Consider the following 24154-nt stretch of genomic DNA (forward strand, 5'->3'; position numbering starts at 1 on the left):
TCTGCAGACCCATGCTAACAGTCACGGGAGGCTCCCAGCTCTGATCACTGCCACCCTGCAGCTACAAAGCAGCACCTGTACTCCAGCGCCACCCTCCTCCAGAACCTCTGGGGCAGAGCAATGGTGGGAGGCAAATGAACTGAGGTTATGAAGACAATCCTGGCAGTCAGAGAGGCTCACTGCAAACCCACTGTGAGTGAGGAAGAGGTTGCTGGGCCACAGAGTACAGCAAGCAAGCTATGCAAAGTACAACTCTGGGGACGTTGTTCACTTAGACTACAATGTGAATGGTGCCCTCTGATGTTATGCAATGCAGTTGCCTTGTAGATGGAAGACCAAGGACAACAGAAATATCCCCAGGAACAATCCCCTCTAACTGGTGTTCCTGAATATCAGGAAGCTCTGCCCAGCTTGCACAGACCCTCATGGAACACAAAACCTCCCATCCACTCCCCACCCACCAAGTGAATCTGGGGAATAATGTTCAGACCTTGTCTCCCGCAGTGGTCTCTGATCACCACTGACCTCACCCAGACTACTTGGCTCCAAGCCTATTTCCTCTGGGCTGAATACCGTCACCCAAGCAGCTGCTAACCCTTTCATTGAGGGTGAGAGGATTCACACCTCTAGCTAGCAGCAGCTTCCCCCAAACAACAGGCCCAATCAGAGATTGAAGGACAGGACAGTGCTTGGGGCAGAGGAAGAGGGAGCATCAGCACAGCAGGGATGGAAAAGTCATCCTTGTAAGGGTGAGGAGGAAGTGTTGTTTCCATGCTCACCAGGTGGCCAAGGGAAAGGCGGTGCTGTGGCTGGGGAGGAGGCCCAATCTCAGTCACATGAGGTGTGAATAGGGAATCTCACTTCAGGCCAACAAATGACCATCCAAGCCTCCAGGAACTCCTCTGGGGGAGACCTGCCATCTGGCTCACCAGCAGCGGTGTGCTGGGGGCTTATCAGACACAGATCCCAGGGCCACTCCCTTTGGTGTCTCTAACTCAGTAGATCTGGGACAAGCCCCACCTACGGTGTGTGTGTGTGTGTATGTGTGTGTGTGTGTGTGTGTGTGTGTGTGTGTGTTCACTGGAGTGTGCAGCCCTGTTTAGGAACCACAGATCTAAAGCAAAGCTCTTTCCAAGATGCTTCAAAAGAAAAACGTGAAGTTGCAAGAAAGAAGTTAGCAATAGTGAATGCATTCTAATAATAAGCATGGCTTAAAAATAAAAGAAACCTGGTCCCCCACCATTAGGTTAGGAACCCCTCACCCCTAACTAAGGAGTTTCTGTCTCAGTCACCTCCGTGACCACCTGCACCACACAGCTGCCCGGTCCACAGGCATTAAGCTAGACCAGCCTGGGAAAGGACAAAGCTCTCTGGTGCTGTCAGCCCAGAAGGATTGGGCCGTCACCTGCCACACATGGCATGGAGGTGGTACAAGAACCACTACACGACTCCAGAAGCAGAGGTGATTCTGAGCTGCCAAGTCACCTAAATGCTTCTAAAATGCTCTCCCAAACATAAAGCCTGCGATGGGCTCCCAGGCCCAAAGCTGCCACTTTCTTATCTCTGATCACCACTGACCTCAACCAATGGCACCTTCATGATAAAGGAGTTACTGGAATGGTCAACAGAAAAAAGGCTTCTGCTATAAAGTAGATTTTACAACAAGTGTGAAAATTCTCCAGTAAAAGTCAGCAGATAACCAATATATCAATACGATATGCTATAATACAGTATGTGTGTATCATACCACGCTGGGACATCTAATTTCAAAGTAACCACAACTGTTCACCAATAGAAACAAGTTACTTCGATTTTAAAAGAAGTTTTTTTGCATTTGTTACAGTACCAACGTTTCTTTGTTGTTTTTTGTCATTTATTTTAACTTGATACTAGTATTATTGGGAAATAGAGAAACGTTTATGTTCAGAGCACAGGTAAATGCATAAATGCTTGACCTTATGATGTTCTTGTCACATTAACAAAGTAATTTGCTTTAAAAAAGAAAAAAAAACTAAGAGGATCCACTAAGATTTCTTGAGAGTTGACTTTGTGCTCAGCCATTTAGAAGCCTCATCTCCTTGATTCCTCCTGGCAGTCCTCTCCTGTCACCAGGCCTGTTTTTACAGCAGAGGGAACAGGTGTAAGGTCACACAGCTAGTGCTCGGCAAAGCCAGGAATCAAACAGTCTGATACCAGATTCCTTGTCCTAAGCCATCACCCTTTACCACTCTCCTAAAAAATGAAACTCACTCATTTGGGCTGAAGGTGGTCAGTGCATCCTGCCCACGACAGTAAAACAAATGACTGTGAGCTGCTGATCTGGGCAGGATGGCTGCCGCAGAACATTAGCCAGCTGGTGGTAGGTTGGTCCCTGATGAAGAGCAGAGGCAGTCAGGGTGAATTTAAGCTTGGTTCAAACAGCCAGCTCAGAGTGGTTGAGCAGAGCCCAGAATTCCTGGGCTCATCATTCATGTTGTCCAAATAAATGACTAGCCCAAGGACAACTGCCCAGCCCAGGGAATGACAGGGTCCTTCCTCTGTTGTCCTATGGACACTCATCTGGACACCCATCCAGTAGACTCATCTGGACACTCATCTGTAGAATCAGAGACTCATTGCAGATGCTGAGTCACTGGGCAGCCATGACCGCGTGTCCCCACTTCCCAGGATGCCAGACCTACATGGACATCGTCATTGTCCTGGATGGCTCCAACAGCATCTACCCCTGGGTGGAGGTTCAACACTTCCTCATCAACATCCTGAAGAAATTTTACATTGGCCCTGGGCAGATCCAGGTAAGTGTCTCTGGGACTCTTCCCCTCTGACCAGGGCTTCCCAGACCTATGGAAGACGCTGCCCCCGGGGCATGGAGAAGCCTCCTTGCACATGCTAATAAGGTATAGGTGCAGGGGCCAGGCCGAGGCCCGGCAGCCCAGGACACCCATCTCTGCTGGGTGCATCTGCGGACAGTCTAGGGGAGGCCCTACTTCATCGGTAAAACCTGTCGATGCTACCCTATGAAGAATGACTTTGAGTAGGAAGAGTAGGAAGGAAGGAAGGCAGGAAAGGTTGAGTGGATCCCTGCTGAGTGAGGCACGGGGGATAATTAGATCTTGAGAGAAGACTGAGTGGGGAGCTCATAGCTGCCAGCACATGTCCAAACTACCGCTTGGCTAAAGAGGGGTATATTTACACTGTATTGTTTTGGCCGACCAAGCGAGGACTGACATATAGGAAGTACAAGGTGGCAGATTTCAAGTCAATCTAGGAAATTATTTTTCTTAAAGATTTTATTTATTTATTCATGAGAAACACCCAGAGAGGCAGAGACATCGGCAGAAGGAGAAGCAGACTCCCTGCAAGGAGCCCGATGCGGGACTCCATCCCAGGACCCTGGGATCATGCCCTGAGCCAAAGGCAGACACTCAACCACTGAGCTACCAGGCATCCCTAGGAAATTATTTTGGAACAATTAGAGCAGTTAAAAAGGGAGTGGGCTTTCTCAAGAAGTAATGACTTCCCCACGACAGGAAGATTATCCTTAGGGTATCACTGGCCAAAAGTCAGGCATTAAAAAGGCACCAAATAAACTTGAGGTCCGTCCAACAGGAAGGTTTTATTATTCTAGTCCTACTGTAGGCCTTTAAGGATTTTTGTTTGTTTTGAGGCTATTAATATTGTCTATATATTATTGACCTTGGGAATAAAAGGTTCTCTTCCAAATTTTCAGGAACCTTGGTTCCAACATTTGATGAAAAATGGCCTGGCTTTCCAGGCATGCTGCTCCTAATATTTTAGGCTTCAATCCTGTGCTCAAGCAAGAAACATAATCTGTTGGGCTTTTCTTTATTTTTATTTTATTTTATTTTATTTTATTTTATTTTATTTTATTTTATTTTTGAGAGAGAGAGAGCATGAGCGCAAGCTGGGAGGGTCAGAGGGTGAGGGAGGAAGAGAATCCTAAGTAGACTCCAGGCTCAGAGTAGAGCATGACCTGGAACTCGATCCCACGACCCCCAGATCATGACCCGAGCCAAAATCAAAAGTCAGATGCTCAACTGAGTGAGCCACCCAGGCACCCGTTGTGGGGTCTTTCTTTAACTCACACTCTCCTCTCTGGAGATGAACCTTCCACGGGCCTCACCAAGCCACCCATTCATTTCTGGAGCCCTGTTGAACTGTTTTCCTTCCCAGTGACTCACCATCGGGATGGTCCCCCATCCTCTGTACTCCCCAACAGCCACAGACAGAGATGACTCCAGGGAACCTCACCGCCGAGGGTCCAGTTTTCAGGGGTCGGCATGTTCTGTTGTCCTCTCCCCTCTCCCGCAGGTTGGAGTTGTCCAGTACGGAGAAGACGTGGTGCATGAATTTCACCTCAATGACTACAGGTCTGTAAAAGATGTAGTGGAAGCTGCCAGCCATATTGAGCAGAGAGGAGGGACAGAGACCCGGACGGCATTTGGCATCGAATTTGCTCGGTAAAAAATGAAAAAAAAAAACCCTAATAAAATAGAAATAATAATAATGACTTACTTAAATCTCAGATAACTGTTCTAGTTCTACATTGCTGTGTGTAACAAACCTCCACAAAATTCTGTGCCTCGAGACAATCATTTTTTAATCCCTACAAGTTACGGGGTAGGCTGGGCACAGCTGGTCCATTCTCTCTGGGGTTCTCTCCTATGGTTGTAGTTTGGTGTGCCTGCTGGGCTGTTGTCATGGGAGGGGTTGACTGGAATGGACATCCAAAATGGCACACTCATGTGACTGGCAATTGTTGCTTGTTGTTGGTTGGGAGCTCAATGTGGGCTGGTGACCTGAGAACCCCCACATGTGGCCATATGAATCGGTTTTCTCATGGTGTAGCAGCCAGGCTCTGAGAAGGAGTGTCCCAAGAGAGCTTTCCAGGAGGCCCACACAGGAACTCTGAGAGTGCCCGAGACCTACCCCCCAAAGTCTCGCATATGACTTTTGCCATATTCTGTTGATCAAGCAAGTCATTAGGGCCAGTCTAGACTCAAGGGGAAGAGAATTTGATTCTGCCTCTTGAGGGAGGAATGGCAAGGCCACGTCACAGAAGAGCATTTGGAATGGGAAGGTGTTGTTGCAACTAGCTGTGGAAAATGCGCTGTGCCACAGAGACCCTAATAAAAAGTACGTGGGTTCCGTGAGGGCAGGATCTTCCTGTGGAGTGCATGTCGTCAGTGGAGTGGGAGGAAGATCCTTAAATCCTTAAATCTGACTCCTAAAGTCCTTAAAAATCACACCAGAACTCACCCACAATGATAATGAATGTTACCTCTGGACCATGCCCTCGCAGCTGGCTCCATGCATGCTCTGGAGACACCACCATTGCTCAACATTGTGCTCACCCCCCACTGAAATCGAGGAGCGATTTTGAGCAATTCCCCAAGATCTTTCAAGCTGCGGCCTAAACCCCTAAGGTGACTACATAGTCTGAGGCATATAGATTTTAAATATAAATTCTACATCTACAAATACAAGTTCTGCTCTGCCCATTGAGACCACAGGCTCCTTCTCGCATAATCCCACCTCACATAGGATTAGCCCATGCATTTAACAGAATTTAGTAATAACGTGATTTCATATGGTCAAATGATGAGGGTTTTTTTTCCAACTTTACAACTTTTTATAATTAAGCAACGACTCCACCAAGATGCTTCTGTTTGCTGATAAAACTCACTGAAACTTTTTTCCTAAATGAACCTCCCTCCATGTGAAGATGGCTCTTACTCATCCTCACAAGGAACGGGCCATTTTGCTGCTTTGCCGTCACTGGGATGAGCCCCTGTGACCCCAACATGCCCTCATGAAATTGCCACAGCAACAGAGAAAGCCCAAGCCCGCTGCGCTATCGCTTCCTCGGTGTGAACTAACAGACTCATTCAGGGATGCAGCCCACCAACCCCAGGCCAATTACGAGTGTGGAACCCACCAAGTGGTTTGAACCAAACTACAGGGAGGTGCATTTTAAAGTGAAAAGTTGGCTCTCCTCATTCAGTTATTCACAATGCATTTTTGTGTGTGTGCACCTGCAAAAGCATAAAGATCCAGACCGTGGACTTGAGGGGTTACAAAGATGATTACCTGTGGCCCCTGGCCCAATAGGGAACTCTGATGAGCATCAGCCTAACTCAGTGAGGATGAAAGGGTAGGATCCAAGGGAGGATTGCTAAGAGGGGCTGGCATTTGGCTTGTCCTAGGAAGACCCCAGGATTCAATCAGGGAGAGGTGGAAAGAAGACCATAACCTGGCCAAGAACAGAAGAGAGGGAAAGTTAAGGAATGATTATGTTTGGAGGCTTTGACAATGGAATGGGGGTTGTGTTTGGGGATATTGGAGCCAGATTTTGGGGATGATAATGTCATAGCTAAAACAACCATGAGTGGCCACTGAGGGCTCTTGGGCTCGGGAGTGTTTTCATCAGATATGCACATAAAGGTGATTCTGGTCTATGGCTTGGAGGCTGTGGGTACAATGTGGATCCCACCTTAGTTGACTTAACCCTTCTTATTAAGGCGAGCAAACAGGAGGAAGGGCTCAGAGGGATGACTGGGCTAGATTATGATGGGTTGGTGGGCTACTGTCAGGACCTGAAAGAAGTGGGAGCCAGTACAGATTTTGAGCAGAAAGGAGACATGATATGACTTCCTTTTCCATAGATCATTCTGGTTTCCAGAATGTGAGTTGTGAGTATAAAGCTCTCACTGCTCTCAAGGGACTTATACTCTGATTTACGAAGGAACAAATCCAAGCCTTTTGACACAATACAAGATCACAGTTTTAAATCTGATGATTCATGTTAATATTCACACCATTACAGATTCATACAGAAATTCACACGATTCCACTATATGAAAATATGAACCCCAAAATTTTCTTGGCTCCATATACAATGAACCCTGATTTCTCCCCTGCCATACTTTTTTTTTTGCGGAATTTTGTGCCTGGGCCTGACCCTTCGATGAGGTTATAGAAATATCTAGAATCTCCTTTGAGGGACTAGTAGAGTTCTCCCTCCACGAGGTCAGGCTTAAGCTCAAAATTTGCTGTAGTCACATCAAGTGTACCTCTGGCCTCCTTCAGTTCACAGCTCATATTAAAATTAGAGGTTTTTTTTTTTTAAGTCAGTATATCCACAATATCATAGAGCTAGAGAATGGCAGATGGTCTGTTTCTCTTAACTGGGAGCTTGAAGATGCTCTGAACTAACTCATTCCAGGCTTTGTGAATTCCTCAACGTCTACATCGTGCACATCAGTTCATCAGCTTGCCATGTAACAAGAGATACTTCTGGTGACGAGCTTTAATCTCACTTTGGGGAGCTTAAATCCATGGGTGAGACCCAAGAAGAGTCACTATGGAGCCTAATGGAAACATTTATTTTCAGATCCTTACTGGAAAATTCTACCTGCTGGGCCAGAAATCTGGTCCAGACCGTGTCATTCCTACTCAGAACCTCACAGTCTAAAGGAGGGCTGACCACAGAAGCACCAAGAGCTAGTGATGTTTCCAGAGCCAGTTTGTGTGCTTCTGAGATGGGTTGCCAGCAGGACATCATACCAGACTCCCCTGCCCCTGGCTGGGTGGCCCAACAAGCAGGCCAAGCACCTGCTCCAGGCACTGAAAACAAAATAAAAAGCAAGAAAGAGGAATATTTGTCATGGAATTGGATACTTTAATAGTTCCCAAAATAGAACCAAAATAGTCCCTGTGGGAAAAATCAGAACCTCGTGCAGGCTTCATTCCATGTATTTTATGATGAGTGTCATTTGGGTGTTGAGTTACTCTGGCCCGCCACCTTTTCAGAATGTAGAGAAGTGGGTCTAAACATCAGTATTCATCAGATCTTTTGAAAAATACTGATGCCCAGGCCATGCCCCCAGAGCTCCTGATTACATGCCCAGGTGGGGCCTGGGCATCATTTTTTAAATTCCCCAGGTGATTCTAATGTACAGCTGGGTTTTCGAACCACTAACTTAGCGCATATAAAGGTCTCCGTCGGGCCTTGAACTTTCTTCCCAAACCCATCCTGCCCCCTTTGCTTACCCCAAACAGCATGATCAAGATTATAAAGGGACTTTTAAAAGTCATTTTAAAAATATAAGCAGGGGCGCCTGAGTGACACAGTCAATTCAGCATCTGACCCTTGTTTTGGCTCAGGTCGCGATCTCAGAGTCATCAGATCAAGCCCTGCGTCAGGCTCTGCACACAGCAGAGTCTGCTTGAGTTTCTACCTCTCCCTCTGCCCTTCCTGCTTGTACTCATTCTCTCTCTCTCTAAAATAAATAAATCCTTAAAAAAAAAAAAAGACAAGCAGATACATGACCCTTCTGAGCAGCTGGTGAACAAGTAGTGTGAGTATCTCAACCCAGTGCTTATTCACTGGTTCAAGATCCCAACCCTGTTGGGTTGCTCCCACCACCACCCCCCTGCCGCAGGAGTTGAGTGGGCTTGGCCCTACTTCTGTGGCTGCCCCTCTGGAGGAGTGCTGGGGGCTGTTCCATCCCTACATCGCTCTTGTGACCCTCTCCCTATGCTCTGGTTTCAGTTCCGAGGCTTTCCAGAAAGGCGGAAGGAAGGGAGCCAAGAAAGTGATGATCGTCATAACAGATGGGGAGTCCCATGACAGCCCAGACCTGGAGAAGGTGATCCAGCAAAGCGAGAGAGACAACGTGACCAGATATGCTGTGGCTGTGAGTCCTGCCCCATGTGTTCCACCCTGTGCCCCTAGAGGCTTTGCCATCAAACCCCTGGGGACTCCCTGGGTCATTTTCTGGGTAGTGGACAAGCTGTCCAGGCCCTCCAATAGGCCTCTCCTTGTTTCATCCTCTCCTAAAGAGTATCTTGAGAATTTTCCTTCAGCACTGTCTGGGGCTGACCACAACAGTTGTAGGGGTTGGGGGAGGAGTAGTTCTCCATCACCAGGAAGGTTCTGAAACCTCAAAACTCTAGGAAACACCCCAAGCCACCCAGCCCCCAGAACCTTATCTTAGAACAGGGGCCTTATCTGACCTCTACGAGACAACCTGTTTCAAACTACAAGTGGGACCTCAAGTTCTCTCTGTGATTGTAATGGTGGCCCCCACCACTCGGGGCCAGTGGCCTCGGGCATGTGAAGAGGTCTGTGCTATGTCCTGGTTTGTTGCCCTGCCCCTGTTACCTGGCAGGTTCTGGGCTACTACAACCGCAGGGGGATCAATCCAGAAACTTTTCTAAATGAGATCAAATACATCGCCAGTGACCCCGATGACAAGCATTTCTTCAACGTGACTGATGAGGCGGCCCTGAAGGACATCGTTGATGCCCTGGGGGACAGGATCTTCAGCTTGGAAGGTGAGCAATACCTACCAAGAGGGGTCTGTGCTCCTGGGCTTGCACCAGGTGAACCCCCAAAATCCAGCCCTACCACATGGAATGCTCTAGCAGGAGCCATCCCTTCATGATAATTCCATGGTATTCTGTGCTGGACCTGAGGCTGTGCACCTCACAGACAGCCCCAGACAGTGGCTTTGCTCAAATTCTTCCCCTTTTACCTCTGAGGATCCATAAGCCTATGGGAGCCAAGTGACTTGCCAAAGCTTCCACGGCCTGGGAAGGAGACGGGGCCTGAACCAGTGTCTCCAGATTTGGCAAATATAAAATACGGTACTTGTGGCAAACTGACCTATACTAAGAAATTATCCGCTGGTGTCTGAAATTCAGATTGAACTGGGTGTCCTTTGTGTATCTGGCCTAGTTTGAACGCAGCTGGACCTGCCTCCATAGCCTGAAGTGCTTCATCCCTGAGTCTTGCTGCCTCCCGTTCCCCCGAAAACACTTTGAGTAGGGTTCACTCCTTTAAAAAAAAAAAGATTTTATTTATTTATTCTTGGGAGATACAAAGAGAGAGGCAGAGACACAGGCAGAGGGAGAAGAAGGCTCCCTGTGGGGATCCCGATGTGAGACTCGATCCTCAAGCCAAAGGCAGATGCTCAACCATGAGCCACCCAGGTGCCCCGTGTACGGTTCCTTCCAATCACCTCCCTCCTTACTGTTAAACTCCAGTTTTGTGTGCACGGATCTCCTTTGCACCATGTATTGCTGCAGCCAGCCCTCGCAACACTGGGCTGGGCCACATGGGAGGGTTGCAAACAGAGACAGAAAACAGAGTCCTTGAGCCTGAGCGCATTGGAAAAGATGAGCTCCAGACACATGAAGAGGTGGAGATGAAAGCAGGCCTGATCCACAAGGATAAAGGAATAGAAAGTGTAGCCTGAGTGCTCACACTAGGGCTTAAATACCCAGAGGAGCATCCTTCTTCTAGAAATGGTCACTTTGGGTGTCGAGAACATAGGCTCCAGGGCCCTGTGCGGGGTCGGGGGGCTTTGTGGGGGAGGGGCTTTCAGCACACATGGGTTTCTTGTGCAAAGCTGTGGTGGTGACAGGTCTCCCTCCCGAGGGTCGATCCAATGTTTGGGAGTCATCCAGAGGCATCTGGAACCAAACTGGTGAATAATAGGAATGAGAGAAATGGGGAAAGAGATGGAATTTCCATTTCTGGCCAAAAATGTTGACTGTTTCTTTCCATGCACTTTTCTTGCTCTTTCCCCTATTTGACAGCCATATAGCATACATGCTGTCTCGTATAACCCGTCCCAGCACATCCTCGACAGTGAGCAGGCTACTAGTCGTAAAGCCAGCACCTCGGGAAGGTGCCTGGTGCCCTCCCTGGGCAGGCCGCCTGCCTCTGGACTACCCAGGGGTGCAGCTCCGCTGGACTCAGCCTCAGGGACCCCGTCTTCCCTCCCTGAAGGCGCCCCCAGGACACGGGGGCTGTGGGTGGAGCTGCAGGTGTGTGTGTGGCACCAAATAGGCGGTCAGGCATGGAGCCCAGATCTTTCTGTCCCTCCATTTCAGGCACCAACAAAAATGAGACCTCCTTCGGGCTGGAGATGTCACAGACCGGCTTTTCGTCTCACGTGGTGGAGGTGGGTCCGGGGTGGAATCGCCCTCCCGCACACTCCCCGGCTCTCTAGGTGGTCACCCCGCCTGTCCTGGGCTGCCTCTCTGCCTCCATCCGCTGCGGCTGCAAGACAGAAGCCAAGGTCTCCACCTTGCAGTAGGTTGTCCCAAGCCCTTCCCAGCAGGGAGTGGGCTGCAAGTAATGAGCACCGCCACCCCTTGCCTCTGCTCCCTGCACAGGGTGCCGATGGGGACATTTCCGCCAGGGCCAAAGGTCCCGTTCAGTCCACAGAGCCTTGTGCAAAAATGCGGTCAACATGGGAGAAACCAATCAATTGCACTGTCCTGATGGCACCCTTGCCCCAGGCGGCCTGTGCGTGCGGGGCCGTGGCCCAGCGCCCATGCGGGGAGGGGGGCCAGATGTGCCAGATGTGGTCTCGGTGCAGACTCAGCCGCGGATGGCAGAGGTCCCAGGTGGGCCCACGATGTCAGATGCAGGCTCAGAGGGTCGGTCCGGGTGTCCCTCACCCTCGACATACCTCACCTGGTTCTGATTGGTGAGACGGGGCTGACACCTCACGGGATTGCCAGAGGGGCAGAGAGTCAGTATCTGGGAGAGTGTTTCAGAAATCACTGGAGCCCCGCCTGGGCGCCCTGGTGGCAGGAGGACCGTATGGCCGTCGTCTGCGTCAGTGGGCATGCTTTGGGCAGACAGGTGTCCTAAGTGTTCTCAGGCGGGCACCGTGGGAGTGTGCTTGTGCCTCCTCATTTGCTAGAAAGGACCTATTGATCCTGCCTACTTATACTTCACCTTCAGTATCTCACCAATTCCCACCACCACCACCACCACCAACTCCTCTGTGAAGTAAATAGGGCAGGATTCCTTGTTCCCAGTCTCCAGATGAATAAACTGAGTCACACAAAGTCTGAGTGACCTGCTGAAGGGACATAGAGAAAAACACCAGGCTTACACTCGTCCCCCCTCACACACACCAAGCAGCTGCTCCCTGTAAGCTTATGGACTCTAAGGGGGTCTGAGTCAGAAATCCCAAATCGGAGGTGGGGATGGGGGAGTTGGGGGCGGGTACATGTGTGCAGTGGGCAGCAGCAGGCAGAAGGGTGGAAACCTGACTCACACTCCGCTGTTTCTGAGCTGCATCTGGACAGGCTCATGCCCACCCCAATCCAGCAAGGTATAAATGGAACTGCCTATAATAACAAGTCAGTCATGTTATAGGCACACAGCACTTGAAACTTTTCCAGGAAATTCCTGCGCTCCATTTCATGCTCAGCACAGCCCTGCTGGGTTGGCAGGTGGGAATAGTCCCTTTTAGGCAGTCAGATGGGCACATTTCTTCCGTGCCTTCTCTGTGCTGGGCCCTGCGCTGGGTCCTGGAAGGTGCCGTCTCCCACTTCAAATACTGTGGCCTGTGTATGCTCAGGAATCAGGGAACCCGAAGAGAAAGGGAAGTTATGATGAGGTTCAGGTATTCAAGAACACTGGAATGAGCCCTGAAAATGACCCACGCAGCTCAAGCGGGACGAGTCCTGGCAGGATCCACTGCTCCCCAACTACACAGGGGAGACCAGGAGCTCAGAGCCCTGGCCTGCTATTTAGGTCAAGGCCATGCACTGCCCTCTGCAGATCCTTCCACGTATACAACTCCTTTTCATTCCCCTGCTTGGAGAGACCAGGGTGCCTCTCCCCATCCTCATCCCCACCCCCAGCTCTTCTCATCCCCTGACTCTTGTTTTTCAAGTGACAGGCATCTAGTGGTTTTTTTCTGGTAGGACTCTTAAAGAGATGATGATTAAATTTGAATCTGAGACTCTTTAATTCTTAAAAAGAAAAAAAAAATCCCTCCAAATCGAAAGGAATGGAGCAAGGATGGTGGTCTGTCTGGCACTGTGACTGGCCATTGGGTTGCTATTTTAGGGCACAGAGGTTTCTCAGCGCCAACCACTGATGCCATCATAATTGGCCACAGCCGTTCTGTCCCTGGGAGTCCAGTTCCACAGCTCTCAGGGTCGGTCAGACCTCTGTGGGGATGGGGAGCATGTGTCCAGCCTTTCAGCCTTGTCAAGAGCAGGTGCTGAGCCTGAGTGAGTCCATGTCCTGGGTGAGCTATCAGGCTCCATCCCCCCCACAAGTGTTCCACAAACAGCTGCTTCTTGCAAATGTGCGAAGATCCTTCAGTTACCCTGGGCCTGTTTAGCTATGCCAGAAAGAATGATCTCTAGCACTGGAAGAAGGACCCCATAGCATATTCTCAAATATGAGAATATCTCAAATATGAGCCCAGGAGCTCATCACTTGGGCTGCTTCTGCCTTTCCAGCAAGGAAACCAGCCTTCAAGTGAAAAAAGATAAAAGCAATGAGAGGAAGGAGAGACCAGTTTCCAGGGTAAGAGAGAAGACCCCCAAATGCCACCTGGTCACCCAAAGAGCCCAAGGCCCCAGGACACAGGCATTGCATCCCAGACGGAGCCACTGGGAAAACCCAGAGAGCTAGAGTCAACCCACGGAACTCTAGTCTCAATTTGCAAAAAGGAAAAAGAGGATATTCTGAAAATCACCATCAGGAAGGCCAGCTACGGATCTCCAGATCTCCGGTCCAATTCGAAACAGCTTTTTAAGCCAATGGCCCCATTAGCCTTTGGAAATGAATGCAAAGGTCACTAATAGCTGGAGTGGCTTCCATTAGTCCTGGCTGCCCGCTGAGGTGGTGGACTCCCTGTTGAGCTGGGTAATCAAGAAGGAGCTGCAGGAGTCTGCCAGGAAGCTTATCAAAGGGATCCACACCTCCCAAGGGGGCATAGACTCTAAGAGTCTGCAATGCCCACAGGCCAGGAGGGGAAGGTATGGAGGAAGCAAGGGACCTATATATAAATAATCCATGCCCACTGGCGGTGGATGGAGCCAATAATCCATGCCCACTCCTCCTACCCTGCGGTCCATATGTCTCCCCAACCCCGGAGGTTTCCAGAAGGAAGCAGTTTCATTAGTGTGGATCCTGTCTACACAGATACTTGACTCACCTGAGATGGGAAGAGACTATTTTCCTTTAACCTACACGTGGTTAGGTCCAGCAGGACCAGCCCTTGGTTATGTCTGGAACAGGCCAAGGGTGGTCAGCCTCCCACCTCCCCGACCAGCTGCCTCTTCAGCCTGTGCCCTTCCCGCAGCACCCCTCCCCACCACGGTTGTAGGCTGAAGAGCTAAGGCCTTGGGCCATTATCGGAGGCTCTGAGCAGAGACAACCAACCCCCCGATCGGGGCTGAGTAGTCGGGTACTGTGTACCTCCTGCCCCCCACAGCCCCTCCTTGCCACACTGGCTATGGATTTCCAGCACGGTGAAGGGAGGGCTTCCCTCTACGTAAAGACTGGAGGCCTATTTCTGAGGGGGGTCACCTGCCCAACCCTGCCTAAGCCTCCTGGCACTCATCCCTCCCTCGGGCTCCACTTTGGGCTTGTTAAAAATACATCATTTTCTGACAGGATCCAAGCAATTAATGGCAGTATAATCCATCCTCTTAATGATGTATCTGCCTGAGAAGGGGCTCTTAGCCCGTCTCGTCACTCTGATGATGGGCATGCAGGCACCAGGGAGCCATTGCAAGAGCCTGGGGAGGAGGACAGTACTCAGTGTCCTCGAGGTGATCTGTGCGCCAATGCACAGGACGACCAGTGGCCACCTCCACCTGCCTGCACCATCCCACCTAACCAAAGCCAAGAAGAATTGCCTGCGTCTGCTATTCTCATTCCATTACTGCTGGGCAAGGAGAAAGCACCGCCTGACTGTGTGGCCTCAGACAAATCATTTAACCTCTCTGAACCTCCATCTTTGAGCAGATGTCTGAAAAATATTTGCTGATATTGAATCTTGAGGCTTGGAGCTGGAAGTGAACCTTTTGAGACTTACTAATAAATCAAGTAAGGGTTTCTTAAAAATCCGATCCTAATTCCACCCACCTCCTCAGTTGGCCCCCCCTCCTGCAGAGCCCCCAGTTAGGCTGCCCTTGCCCCCAACAGGGCACTCCCCTTGGGCAGCTGTAATGAGTCATCTGCAGCACCAACCTAACTGTGAGATCTGCTTCTTTGACTCCTGCCTCCCCGGGGTTTTATGGATGAATAAAAGGATGAGAAGAGCTACTATATACTGAGGCCTTATTGGCTGCCAAGCACCATGCTAAGAATTAAAAATGTTAATTCTCACCACAAAACGATTTACAGCTGAGGCTGAGACAGAGCACCAGAGAGAGAGAGAAAGAGCCAGAGAGGGAGGGAGGGAGAGAGAGAGAAGCTTGCCCAAGGTCACACAGCTAGAAGACCTGAAGCTGAAACTGCAACCCAGGAATGTCTGACTCGAGTCTTCATGCTCTAAGCTCCAGACCAGGGATTCTCAGCCTCAGCCCAACTGACAGTTTAGGCAGGGCAATTCTTTGGGACTATCCTGTGTTTTGTAGGCAGCAGCACTGGCCACTACCCACGAGATGCCATACCAACCCCAACATCACCCCCAGCTCTGACGACCAAAACTGTTTCCAGACATTGCCAAATATGGCCTGGGGGCTGAACTGCCCCCATTTGGGAACCACTGCCCTAGACTATGCTGTTTCCAGTGCTAGGGATATGCCTGCCCCTCCCTCACCCCCAGCTGGGGACACGAACTGGCTGGGACACAGTTTGAGAAGATATGGTCACATGCCCAGGGAGCATTTGGCTCAGCTAGGAAGGCAAGACTGCTGCAGAGGCCAGGGCAGAAGGCAGCTAAGAGCTGAGCTAGCAGAGTCTCATGGCAGGTGCTTCGCTCAAGTGAATACAGGTAAGGGTTGTCTGTAGGGAGGGCACGGACTTGGCCTTGGACCTGCTGAGGGCCACCATGCCTGCATCCTCATTTCTATGCAGGGCACCAGAAAAGTCAGCTTATGCCAAGGATCCGTGTGCGAGGCCACCCAGGCACACCCGGGCAATACCTGATGGGAGCTCAGCTGGCCCCACGGGAGAGGAGGCCATAAATCAGGAAGCTGGTGCCAGGCCTGGAGTGTGGGATGACAAGCCTCTGCCCTGCAACGCCCTGCCATTTGCTTTCCAGCTGGGCCTGCATGCCTGGCTTCCTCTGTCAAGGCTTCAACCCTCTTTGTGGGCCCTGCCCTTCCAGATTTTTTCCAAGTTCAAAATGTCTAGGCTCCCCGAGCTGGGGAAAGATAGTGCCATACTGAGGTGTGCCCCGGTGGCCTCCGCTTGCCCTCCCAGCCGGCCCTCGGCCAGAGTCCTGGGCGAGGCCTTCCCTGGCAACAGACGCTTGTCGGAAAAGGGCCACCGCCTGGAACCACCAGCATGCAGCCCCTGCCAGGGTCAAAGAGTGTAAGGCAAGAACCCGCAAAAGCCATCAGCCGGCCCAGTACTGCCAAATGCAGAAGTCCCTGTGGAATCCCCAAACTCCAACGGTCGGCCTCAGGTGCCTCCCCAGTGGAATCCCAGGCACGTCTACTGAGCCAGTCCTCCTCAGTGCATCCTGGAGGCTTCCAGTCATCTGCAAGGCCAAGACCTCATCTTCCAAGTCCTCTCCATGAAGGAAGGAGCCTGGTCCTGCAAACTTGGACTCAGCTGAAAGAGATGGGGGGGGACAGCGAGGGGCGAGGCCTGTGCATCACGCTCCTCCTAGAAGGTGCTCCAATGGGAAGGCAGAGAAGCAGGATCCAGGGGCTGCCTGTGGGTGTTTTCCCCCTTGCCCAAATCATCCCCCCGCTCAAAATCCGAGCCCTGCCCCAACTTGCTGTGCAGCCTCGGGCAAGTCCCTTTCCCTCTCTGAAGCTTGAATGCCATCTGTCAAGTGCCATTAATGAACATCCGTCCTGCTGGCCTCTCACAAACGGGTAGCTGATGAGAAAGTACTCTTCGAGGAGGGAGCACGCCCACGAGCACCAGGAGCACCGGCGGTGGCCATGGGCAGCGAGCCTGAAGCCCTGGCCCTGATCCCCCAGGCTGGCAGATCAGGAGCTCCCAGACTGCAGCTCACACAGAGTAGGAGGAGGAAGCTAATTAGAAAGTGTGACATTAAATACAACCAAGCATATTAGACTCTCCAGAGACCGGCTTACTTACGGCTGGAAAAACATTCGGTCTGAATGGTGGGTTCCACTTCCAGGGTATTAGACTTTTTAAGTCTTATCTATGATCAACTTCTGTCTTTAATGTGACCGCTGGGAAATGAGAAATGGAAAGTCAGCTCCAGGCTCAGAGTCCTGCCCCCTCCACTGAGACTGGCACCTGGTGACCCTGCCTGCACAGTCACTCACGGCCCTGACTATCCCAAGGCCAGAATCACATTTTCCTAATGGCACCATCGCTTTGGAGGGAAGGGGAGATGGAGTGCCTTGGGCCCCAAGTGGTGGGAGGACACCCAGCCAGAATCAGGGAGGTTCGGTGGGGAAAAAAGGTGACTTCGCCTGCTAGCGCTCACACGGCCCAAAGCTGGGGTACCATCTGCCCAGCCCGGAATCATCAAGGTCACCCATGAAGGTGGCCCTGCTTGCTCCCACCACCTCCTCAGGCATTTGTTGTCCCTAGTCACTCCTCCTCTTCTAAGGGCTGGCTGTTTGCTTTCCTGTACTTGCTAGCTTTGTGGATGATTTAAGGAGGTGGGGTGGTGATGGCACCCCAGAGATTGAGGGGACCCTAGAGTCAGTAAGAGGGAGCCTGGCCCTCAGGGAGCCAGAATGCCCACCTTCCTGTCCAAGCACTGCAGCACCAACTTCCCCTGCAGCTAAAGACAAGCGCCCTTCCTTGGAGCACAGGCCATCACGGATGTGGCCCTGGCTTCTCCGTCCAGCCTCATCAGAGTCGTGCTGGCCCCCCTCACTCCATGCTGCAGCCCATCCAACAGCTTTCAGCCCCTTAAAACCAAAGCCTCAAAACTCCCTCCCAGCCTCAGGGCCTTGGCACACCTGTCCCCTCCCCCACCAGGTGTCCAGGTGAGCATCACTTATTCAAAAACGCTTCCCCCGACCCCCATTTCAGCCTAGCCTACACCTCCCTCTGGTATTTACACATCTCCTTGTAGCATCCAGCACACTTTGCAACTAGTATGTTGGTCTGGACGTTTGTTTATACTTGGAGCTCTGCGAGGGCAGAGGTAGCATCCCAGCACCAAGCAAGTGTCTGGTACACAGTAGACCCACGATGAATTCTTACTGAAAAAATGAAGAAGTAAGATTCACACACGGGGAAGAAACTCAGACACCATGAGGGAACAGGGAAGAAGGCCAAGGCCAAGAGCACGGCTTCAAGGAGGGCCAGGAGGAGGAGAGAGCCACGGGAGATTGACTATAGGGATATGGAAGTCCAATGAGGAACAGAGGCTGGGTCCCAGAGGTGGAATGTATTTCTGGAACATTCCTTTGTTTGACCCATTGAGGCTGAGGATGGGGTGGAAGGTCCTTGGCTCATTCAAAAGTCCAGAATCCCGGCTGGAAGTTAGTTGAATAATGAACACAGGAGACACAGGTCAGGTTGGTGCCCGAGGTGGCTGGTAGGGGCTCATTGTGCAGAACCCCGGGGGTCCCCGGGAGATGCTAGCTGACGGCCCCTCCCCCATGTCAGGACGGGATTCTGCTGGGAGCCGTTGGTGCCTACGACTGGAACGGGGCTGTGCTGAAGGAGACCAGCGGCGGGAAGGTCATCCCCCTCCGAGAGTCCTACCTGAAGGAATTCCCCGAGGAGCTCAAGAACCACGGTGCCTATCTAGGTAAGAGCCCGAGCTGAGCCTGGCTCCTGGGTGGTGGGCAGGGGGGGCCCCGGGGGCTCCCACACCCGAGCCGAGGGTTCCGTCTGCATAGTCTGTGAACGTCCAGCCACAGGTCGGGGACCGTTGCCCCTTCACCCAGTACCTGTAGACCAACAGGTTAGAATTAGTGACAAGCAAGCCACCTGTACTGGACGTTCAGCTGATGCTTCTAGACACTGGGCCAGCTGTCCATGTGTCTTTAAAGCTTTCTGCCTTGACTGGGGTTTGAGCACACTGAGCTGCCTCCCAAGGCCAAGGTGCAAGTCGAGGAGAAAGCTACCCTCATTTTTATGTGCTAATATTCACAATCAAGGCACAACTCACTTCCCATTAAGCACTTGGGAAGCAGACATTAAAGAGAACCACAGATAGTTGGCCCCATGGTGATAGGCCCCAGCTGTGAGGCCCTAACCCACGGAACCCAGTCACCTCCAGTTCTAGAAGAATGGGGCCCTGGGCCTCCACGCTGAGGCTGCCAGGGCTGATTCCTTTCTGAAAAGGCCAAGCCAGAGCGAAGGGCAGCAGGCGGGGAACGGCCGGGGCTCCCATGATCTCTGAGCCACGTCTGCCATCTGTGAGGTCCCTCATCATTAATGCCTCCTTGGACCCCACTCCAAGAGCCCGGGCCACCCAGAATCGGCACATCTGTCCACGTGTCCATGTCATCCCTGCCTCTGTCCCCCAGCACTTCAACCACACGCCTTGCCTGTGACGCTGCCCACACTGTGGCCACCCCATCCTCCATCTCCAACTCTGGGACCCTGAGCTGACCACAGAATGCTAGAATCAGGACTTGCCTGGGAAACACAGAGGTGTAAGGCCCTAGAAACTTCCCAGCACTACCTGGCCCCAGGGCCTGGGCTCCACTTTACTCAACAGATATTAAACCTCAACTGCGTAAAGCGCACCTGTGGCCTATGCCCTCCAAACGCAATAGCAAGCGGGACCCAGCGTCTGCCTTCCAGCTGCTTCTCAGCCAGTGGGGGAGAGACAGGTGCACAGGTACAAACTATAATGCACATGGGGCCAGAGTTCAGATGCGAGCATAGAAAAGAAGGGAGAGATCGGAGCCCCTGCCCTGGCAGATACCCAGACGCTAGAAGAGATGTCAGAAGAACGAAGGCTGGCGCTCATTCAGTGCGAATCAACCGCGACGGCTTGTGCTCCTCCCACGTGCTCAGCACTGTGTAGACAAGTGGGGACACCACGTAAGGGATGGTGGTGCAGTTGCCTTAAATATCAGGGAGATTACATCAGCACCCAGGGCCCAAGGGATTGAGACAAACGCTGTGGGTCATCACACTCCAGTGGCCGCACACCCTGGCCACTCCTGGGATTGTGCTGGGGTCTGCACCAGGTCCCTGGGGCAGGAAGAGACTGAAGAAGCCAAAAAGGTCCAAGAGAAGGAGGGAGGTGTGGAAAGTGCTCAGCAGGTTCAGGACCCAGGAAGTAGACAGGTCAGGCTGGGGCAGAGGGCTGCAGCAGGAAGGGGAAGGCAGGTTAGGGCAGGCTGTAGCTGGAGGCCTCGAATGCCGGGTTGAGGAGTTGGCGCTTTTTTATGCTAGCAGTAGGGAGACAGTGAAGGTATCTGAGTGAGAGGGTAGCAAGATGAGTCTCCCGCCACCGTCTCTCCTGGCCCAGCAGAGCTGTCTTCCTCCTCCCAGGAGACCCTGGTGGGGCAGAGCCAGGCTGCAAATCCCTTGCAAGGCCCAACCATCTTGGGTGGGAATCCTGAAGGAATGCCTCTCTCTTCTCCTCCCTCTGGGGCTCAGCCACGAGGACAGTGTCTGGGATCTCTGGAAGATTCCTTTCTATGTGCCCCAAGGGAGAGAGAGCAGGACTCTAGAGGAAGGACCTCAGGAGGCCAGGCTCTCCGCCTCCACACAAGGAAGCTGTGTGGACTTCTGGCCACGGGTCTTCCCCCGTCATCTTGTCAGGCCTTCTGGGAGGTCGATCCAGCTGTCAGGATGGCCCTGCCTGCTGGCCAAAGAACCACACGGAAACTGAAGCCACAGCCAGCAGACTGTGGGAAGCAGGAAGCTCTCAATGCTTCATGCTGCTTTGAAAGGCGGCCCACGCGTGCTTCCAGGACATTTGGCCCCCAAGCCCCTCCCACATCCACTGTCCCCCCTTCTGAGGAAGCCCAGAGCCAGGGGCTAATTGAGAACGTTTTCAGTAGTGCCATTGGGAGCTCAAAAGAAAGCTTGGCGGGTGCCTGGGTGGCACCCCTGGGTCAGCTGAGCGTTGGGCTCTTGATTTGGGCTCAGGTCATGACCTCGGGGTTGGGAGATGGAGCCCTGAGTCGGGCTCCAAGTTGAGTGTGGAGATTCTCTCTCCCTTTGCCCCTCCCCTCCTAAAAATAAAGAGAAAAGAGAGAAAAAGCAAGCAAGCAAACAAGCTGACCCCACACCATGAGGTCATATATTTATACCCTCATATATTTATGATTGTGCTAATACACAGCCATATCAGCCTGTGCTACCTCCTGCTTCACTGACCTTTCAAGCCCCAGTCCCCAGGATACAGCTCTAAGAGTCAAAAGTGTGTCTGGAACCAGAGTAGCTCACCGTCCTGCATCCGCACTCCCAGCCACTCAGTGAACTCGTCTATGCATCCTGCAGCCTCTGTCTGAGCAACCAGTGGACCATGGTGGCACCCTTACCCACACACACTCACACACGCACACATGGCAGGGGGAGACATCCATTTGCCAGAGACGGTCCAGGAACTGCCAACAAACGCATCTAAAAACTGGGATCCAGTACCCGAGGCCATCGGGCAGAAAGGGGGCTCTAGGCTCTGCCTTGAGATTCACAGCCAACCGGCAAAGCCAGCCCGAGGGCATGGAGTGGTGGCCTTTCCAGAAGATCCCCTGGCTTCCATTTCTTCCTTGCTTGCGTAGTGTATGTCTGGGACTAAGAGGAGCCTAGGGGCTCGAGCGCACCTTTGAGTCTGCAAAGTTCTGGGACTGCAAGGACCCCTCATCGATGCCCACCGGGGCAGCTCCCTCCACCTGGCCGCCAGTGCTGTGGTTCTCCATGAACCACATTCCAGCAGGTTACACTGATGAGGACAACACCGGCTGGTCCCCAGACAGACAACTGGTGGGGATCAAAACCAAAGCCTGCCCAATATGTAATGAAGCCCAGCTTGGGTTCACTGTCTCCCTCCTCCCTGCTCCCCAACACACGCGGGACTCGGGACTCCGGTGAAGGAGGGGGTGCACCCTCCAGGTCAACAGTGCCTTTCAGCAGCCTCACCCGGCTGCCTTGGTGCCTCCAGCTGGGGCCGGGGTGCTTGAATTCTGTTCACCCTCCAAAGCCCCATCCTGAGCTCTGCCTCTTTCAGGCTTCCCCAGTTGTACCTAGGAGTGACCACCCTGCAGGTCTGCACCGGCTCAGCCTGCCCTGACTGGCCTGTGCTCAGGCACAGCTGAGGAGCTGGGGCAGAGACCAGCCTGTTTCCTCCTGTGGCAGGGTACACCGTCACGTCGGTCATGTCCTCCAGGCAGGGGTGGGTGTACGTGGCAGGAGCACCCCGGTTCAACCACACGGGCAAAGCCATCCTGTTCACCATGCACAACAACAGGAGTCTCACCATCCACCAGGCCCTGCGGGGTGAGCAGGTAATGAAGGGGGAGTCTGGGGGTGGAGGTAGGGCGCCGTGGGAGGGCATACACAGGGGGGAGGCGGGGAGGCTGGGCTGGTGAGGACTCCGGAGTGGAGTGACTCCAGTCGGGGTGGGGGGTGCATACCAGCCTTGGAGCTGGACTATCCCTTCTCCAGAAAGCCAGGCCCTGGTCCTTGCTACAGCAAGGAAACCTAGGAGAGCTTGCTTATCTCCATTTCGTGGACCTCTTGTTTCTGGGGCCAGACCTTTGTCCCCGACAGCCAGCTTCTCTCCATTCATGTAAAGGGTTCAGGTTAGAGGCAGGATCCCGGCTGTGGCTCCCCAGCTCGGGCTGCCAGGGCCCCTGGGCATCCTGAGGGACTGTCACATTCCTCAAGCCACCTTCACGCTGCCAACAGTGGGAGCAGCTGCAGCATCCCCCCCCCCACCCCGCCCCGGCCCTGCTGCAATGAGGCCCCCTGGGTTCACGGGCACACCAGCTTCTTTCCTGTCCCTGGAATGGGAACAATGCAGAAGGCTAGAGCCGCCAGCGCCACCCCCCACCCCCGCCCAGGCCGCCTGGGAATGGCACTGTGTTGCTCAGAGTCCCGTGTTGGATGGTCATGCGTGCCAGTTGTGAAGCTAGGATAGGAGCACTGGTGGTGGGAAGATCAGAAAACAGGGTTCTGATCCAAGTCATTCCAATAGCCGAGGAAGACAGTGGTCCCAAGAAGCCACGTAGCTTTTCCAAAGTGACCCGGTGGATTCAAGGCTGGGTCAGGTTTAGAACTGAGGACTCTTGGTGTGGCTCAGCTTCATGCTACCTCCTGACCCCTGACAACCCCAAAGCCAGCACGCGTGTGTGCGCACGTACACATACACACACACACACACACACACACACACACACACACACACACACATACACCCCTCCTGGCTGCACGCAGCATCCACAGCATCCCGGGCCTGACCTGGGCCCTAGCCAGGCCCATACCATCATCCCCAGCTCACCCTCAGCTCTGCGGAGAACTGTCCCCCCAGGAACAGCCCTGTCTCCTGCATCTTTTACTGCCCTTGGCCTGTCACCATGAGGACAAGCTCCTCGCTGGGTCTAACCTAAATCCCTCTGGCTCAGGCAGCCACTGTTCCTCTTCCCACCTCAAGGGCACTGGCAGCCCAGGGCATGGCTCCGTCCCCCGGCCTCCATCCTGCCTGCCCACACTCTGCACAGGGCCGGCTCTTTCGGGAATCCAGGGCTAGACCTTGAGAGCTGGAGGGAATTTGCTGATGAATTTATAACATTTTTACTGCCCGGTTCCGCCTCCAACATCCGAACGAGAAACCGCAGCGCTGAAGGCAGCTAAATTAAGTGGATTCCAAATCACCGTGACCCACATAGCTGAGGCTACATATTTAGACAAAAGTCTCCCTTCCCTGCTCCCTTATTTGCACTGTCTGCCTCTTAATTACTTTACAGAGGGGATAGCTCTTCCCTCCCCCACCCCGTGTTGAGATCTCCATTCTCCTCTCTTCTGTATTTCTCTCTTTTCTCAGTTAAAAGCTCTTAATACTTGAAGATAGATTGCTCCTCAAAGCACTCTGAGCCAGGAGGCAGCGGGGGAGGGAGTGTCATGGGCTCAGGTGTCAGACTGGAGTCTCAACCCAGTTTGGCTGTGGCCAACCTTCTGACCTTGGGCGAGTGATTTCAGTTCATTCCCTGTAAAATGAGGAGGGTGATCTCTCCTAAGGTAGCAAGAGGCTCACATGAGCCAACTGAGGCTATAAAG

General features: G+C 52.5%; 1 protein-coding gene across 1 annotated transcript in view; it reads left to right on the plus strand.

Moving 5' to 3' along the window:
- The window catches only part of ITGA11 (integrin subunit alpha 11), a 114612-nt gene that overhangs the window by 60216 nt on the left and 30242 nt on the right, over nucleotides 1-24154 (plus strand). Inside the window, exons 6-12 of the mRNA XM_055319642.1 lie at nucleotides 2668-2795; nucleotides 4333-4481; nucleotides 8576-8720; nucleotides 9195-9360; nucleotides 10924-10994; nucleotides 18575-18719; nucleotides 22235-22383. Coding sequence (XP_055175617.1) covers nucleotides 2668-2795; nucleotides 4333-4481; nucleotides 8576-8720; nucleotides 9195-9360; nucleotides 10924-10994; nucleotides 18575-18719; nucleotides 22235-22383 — 953 coding nt within the window. The remainder of the gene's footprint in view (nucleotides 1-2667; nucleotides 2796-4332; nucleotides 4482-8575; nucleotides 8721-9194; nucleotides 9361-10923; nucleotides 10995-18574; nucleotides 18720-22234; nucleotides 22384-24154) is intronic.

This window comes from Nyctereutes procyonoides, unplaced genomic scaffold (assembly GCF_905146905.1).
Source record: "Nyctereutes procyonoides isolate TBG_1078 unplaced genomic scaffold, NYPRO_anot_genome, whole genome shotgun sequence".
In the NCBI taxonomy this organism is placed as follows: Eukaryota; Metazoa; Chordata; class Mammalia; order Carnivora; family Canidae; genus Nyctereutes; species Nyctereutes procyonoides.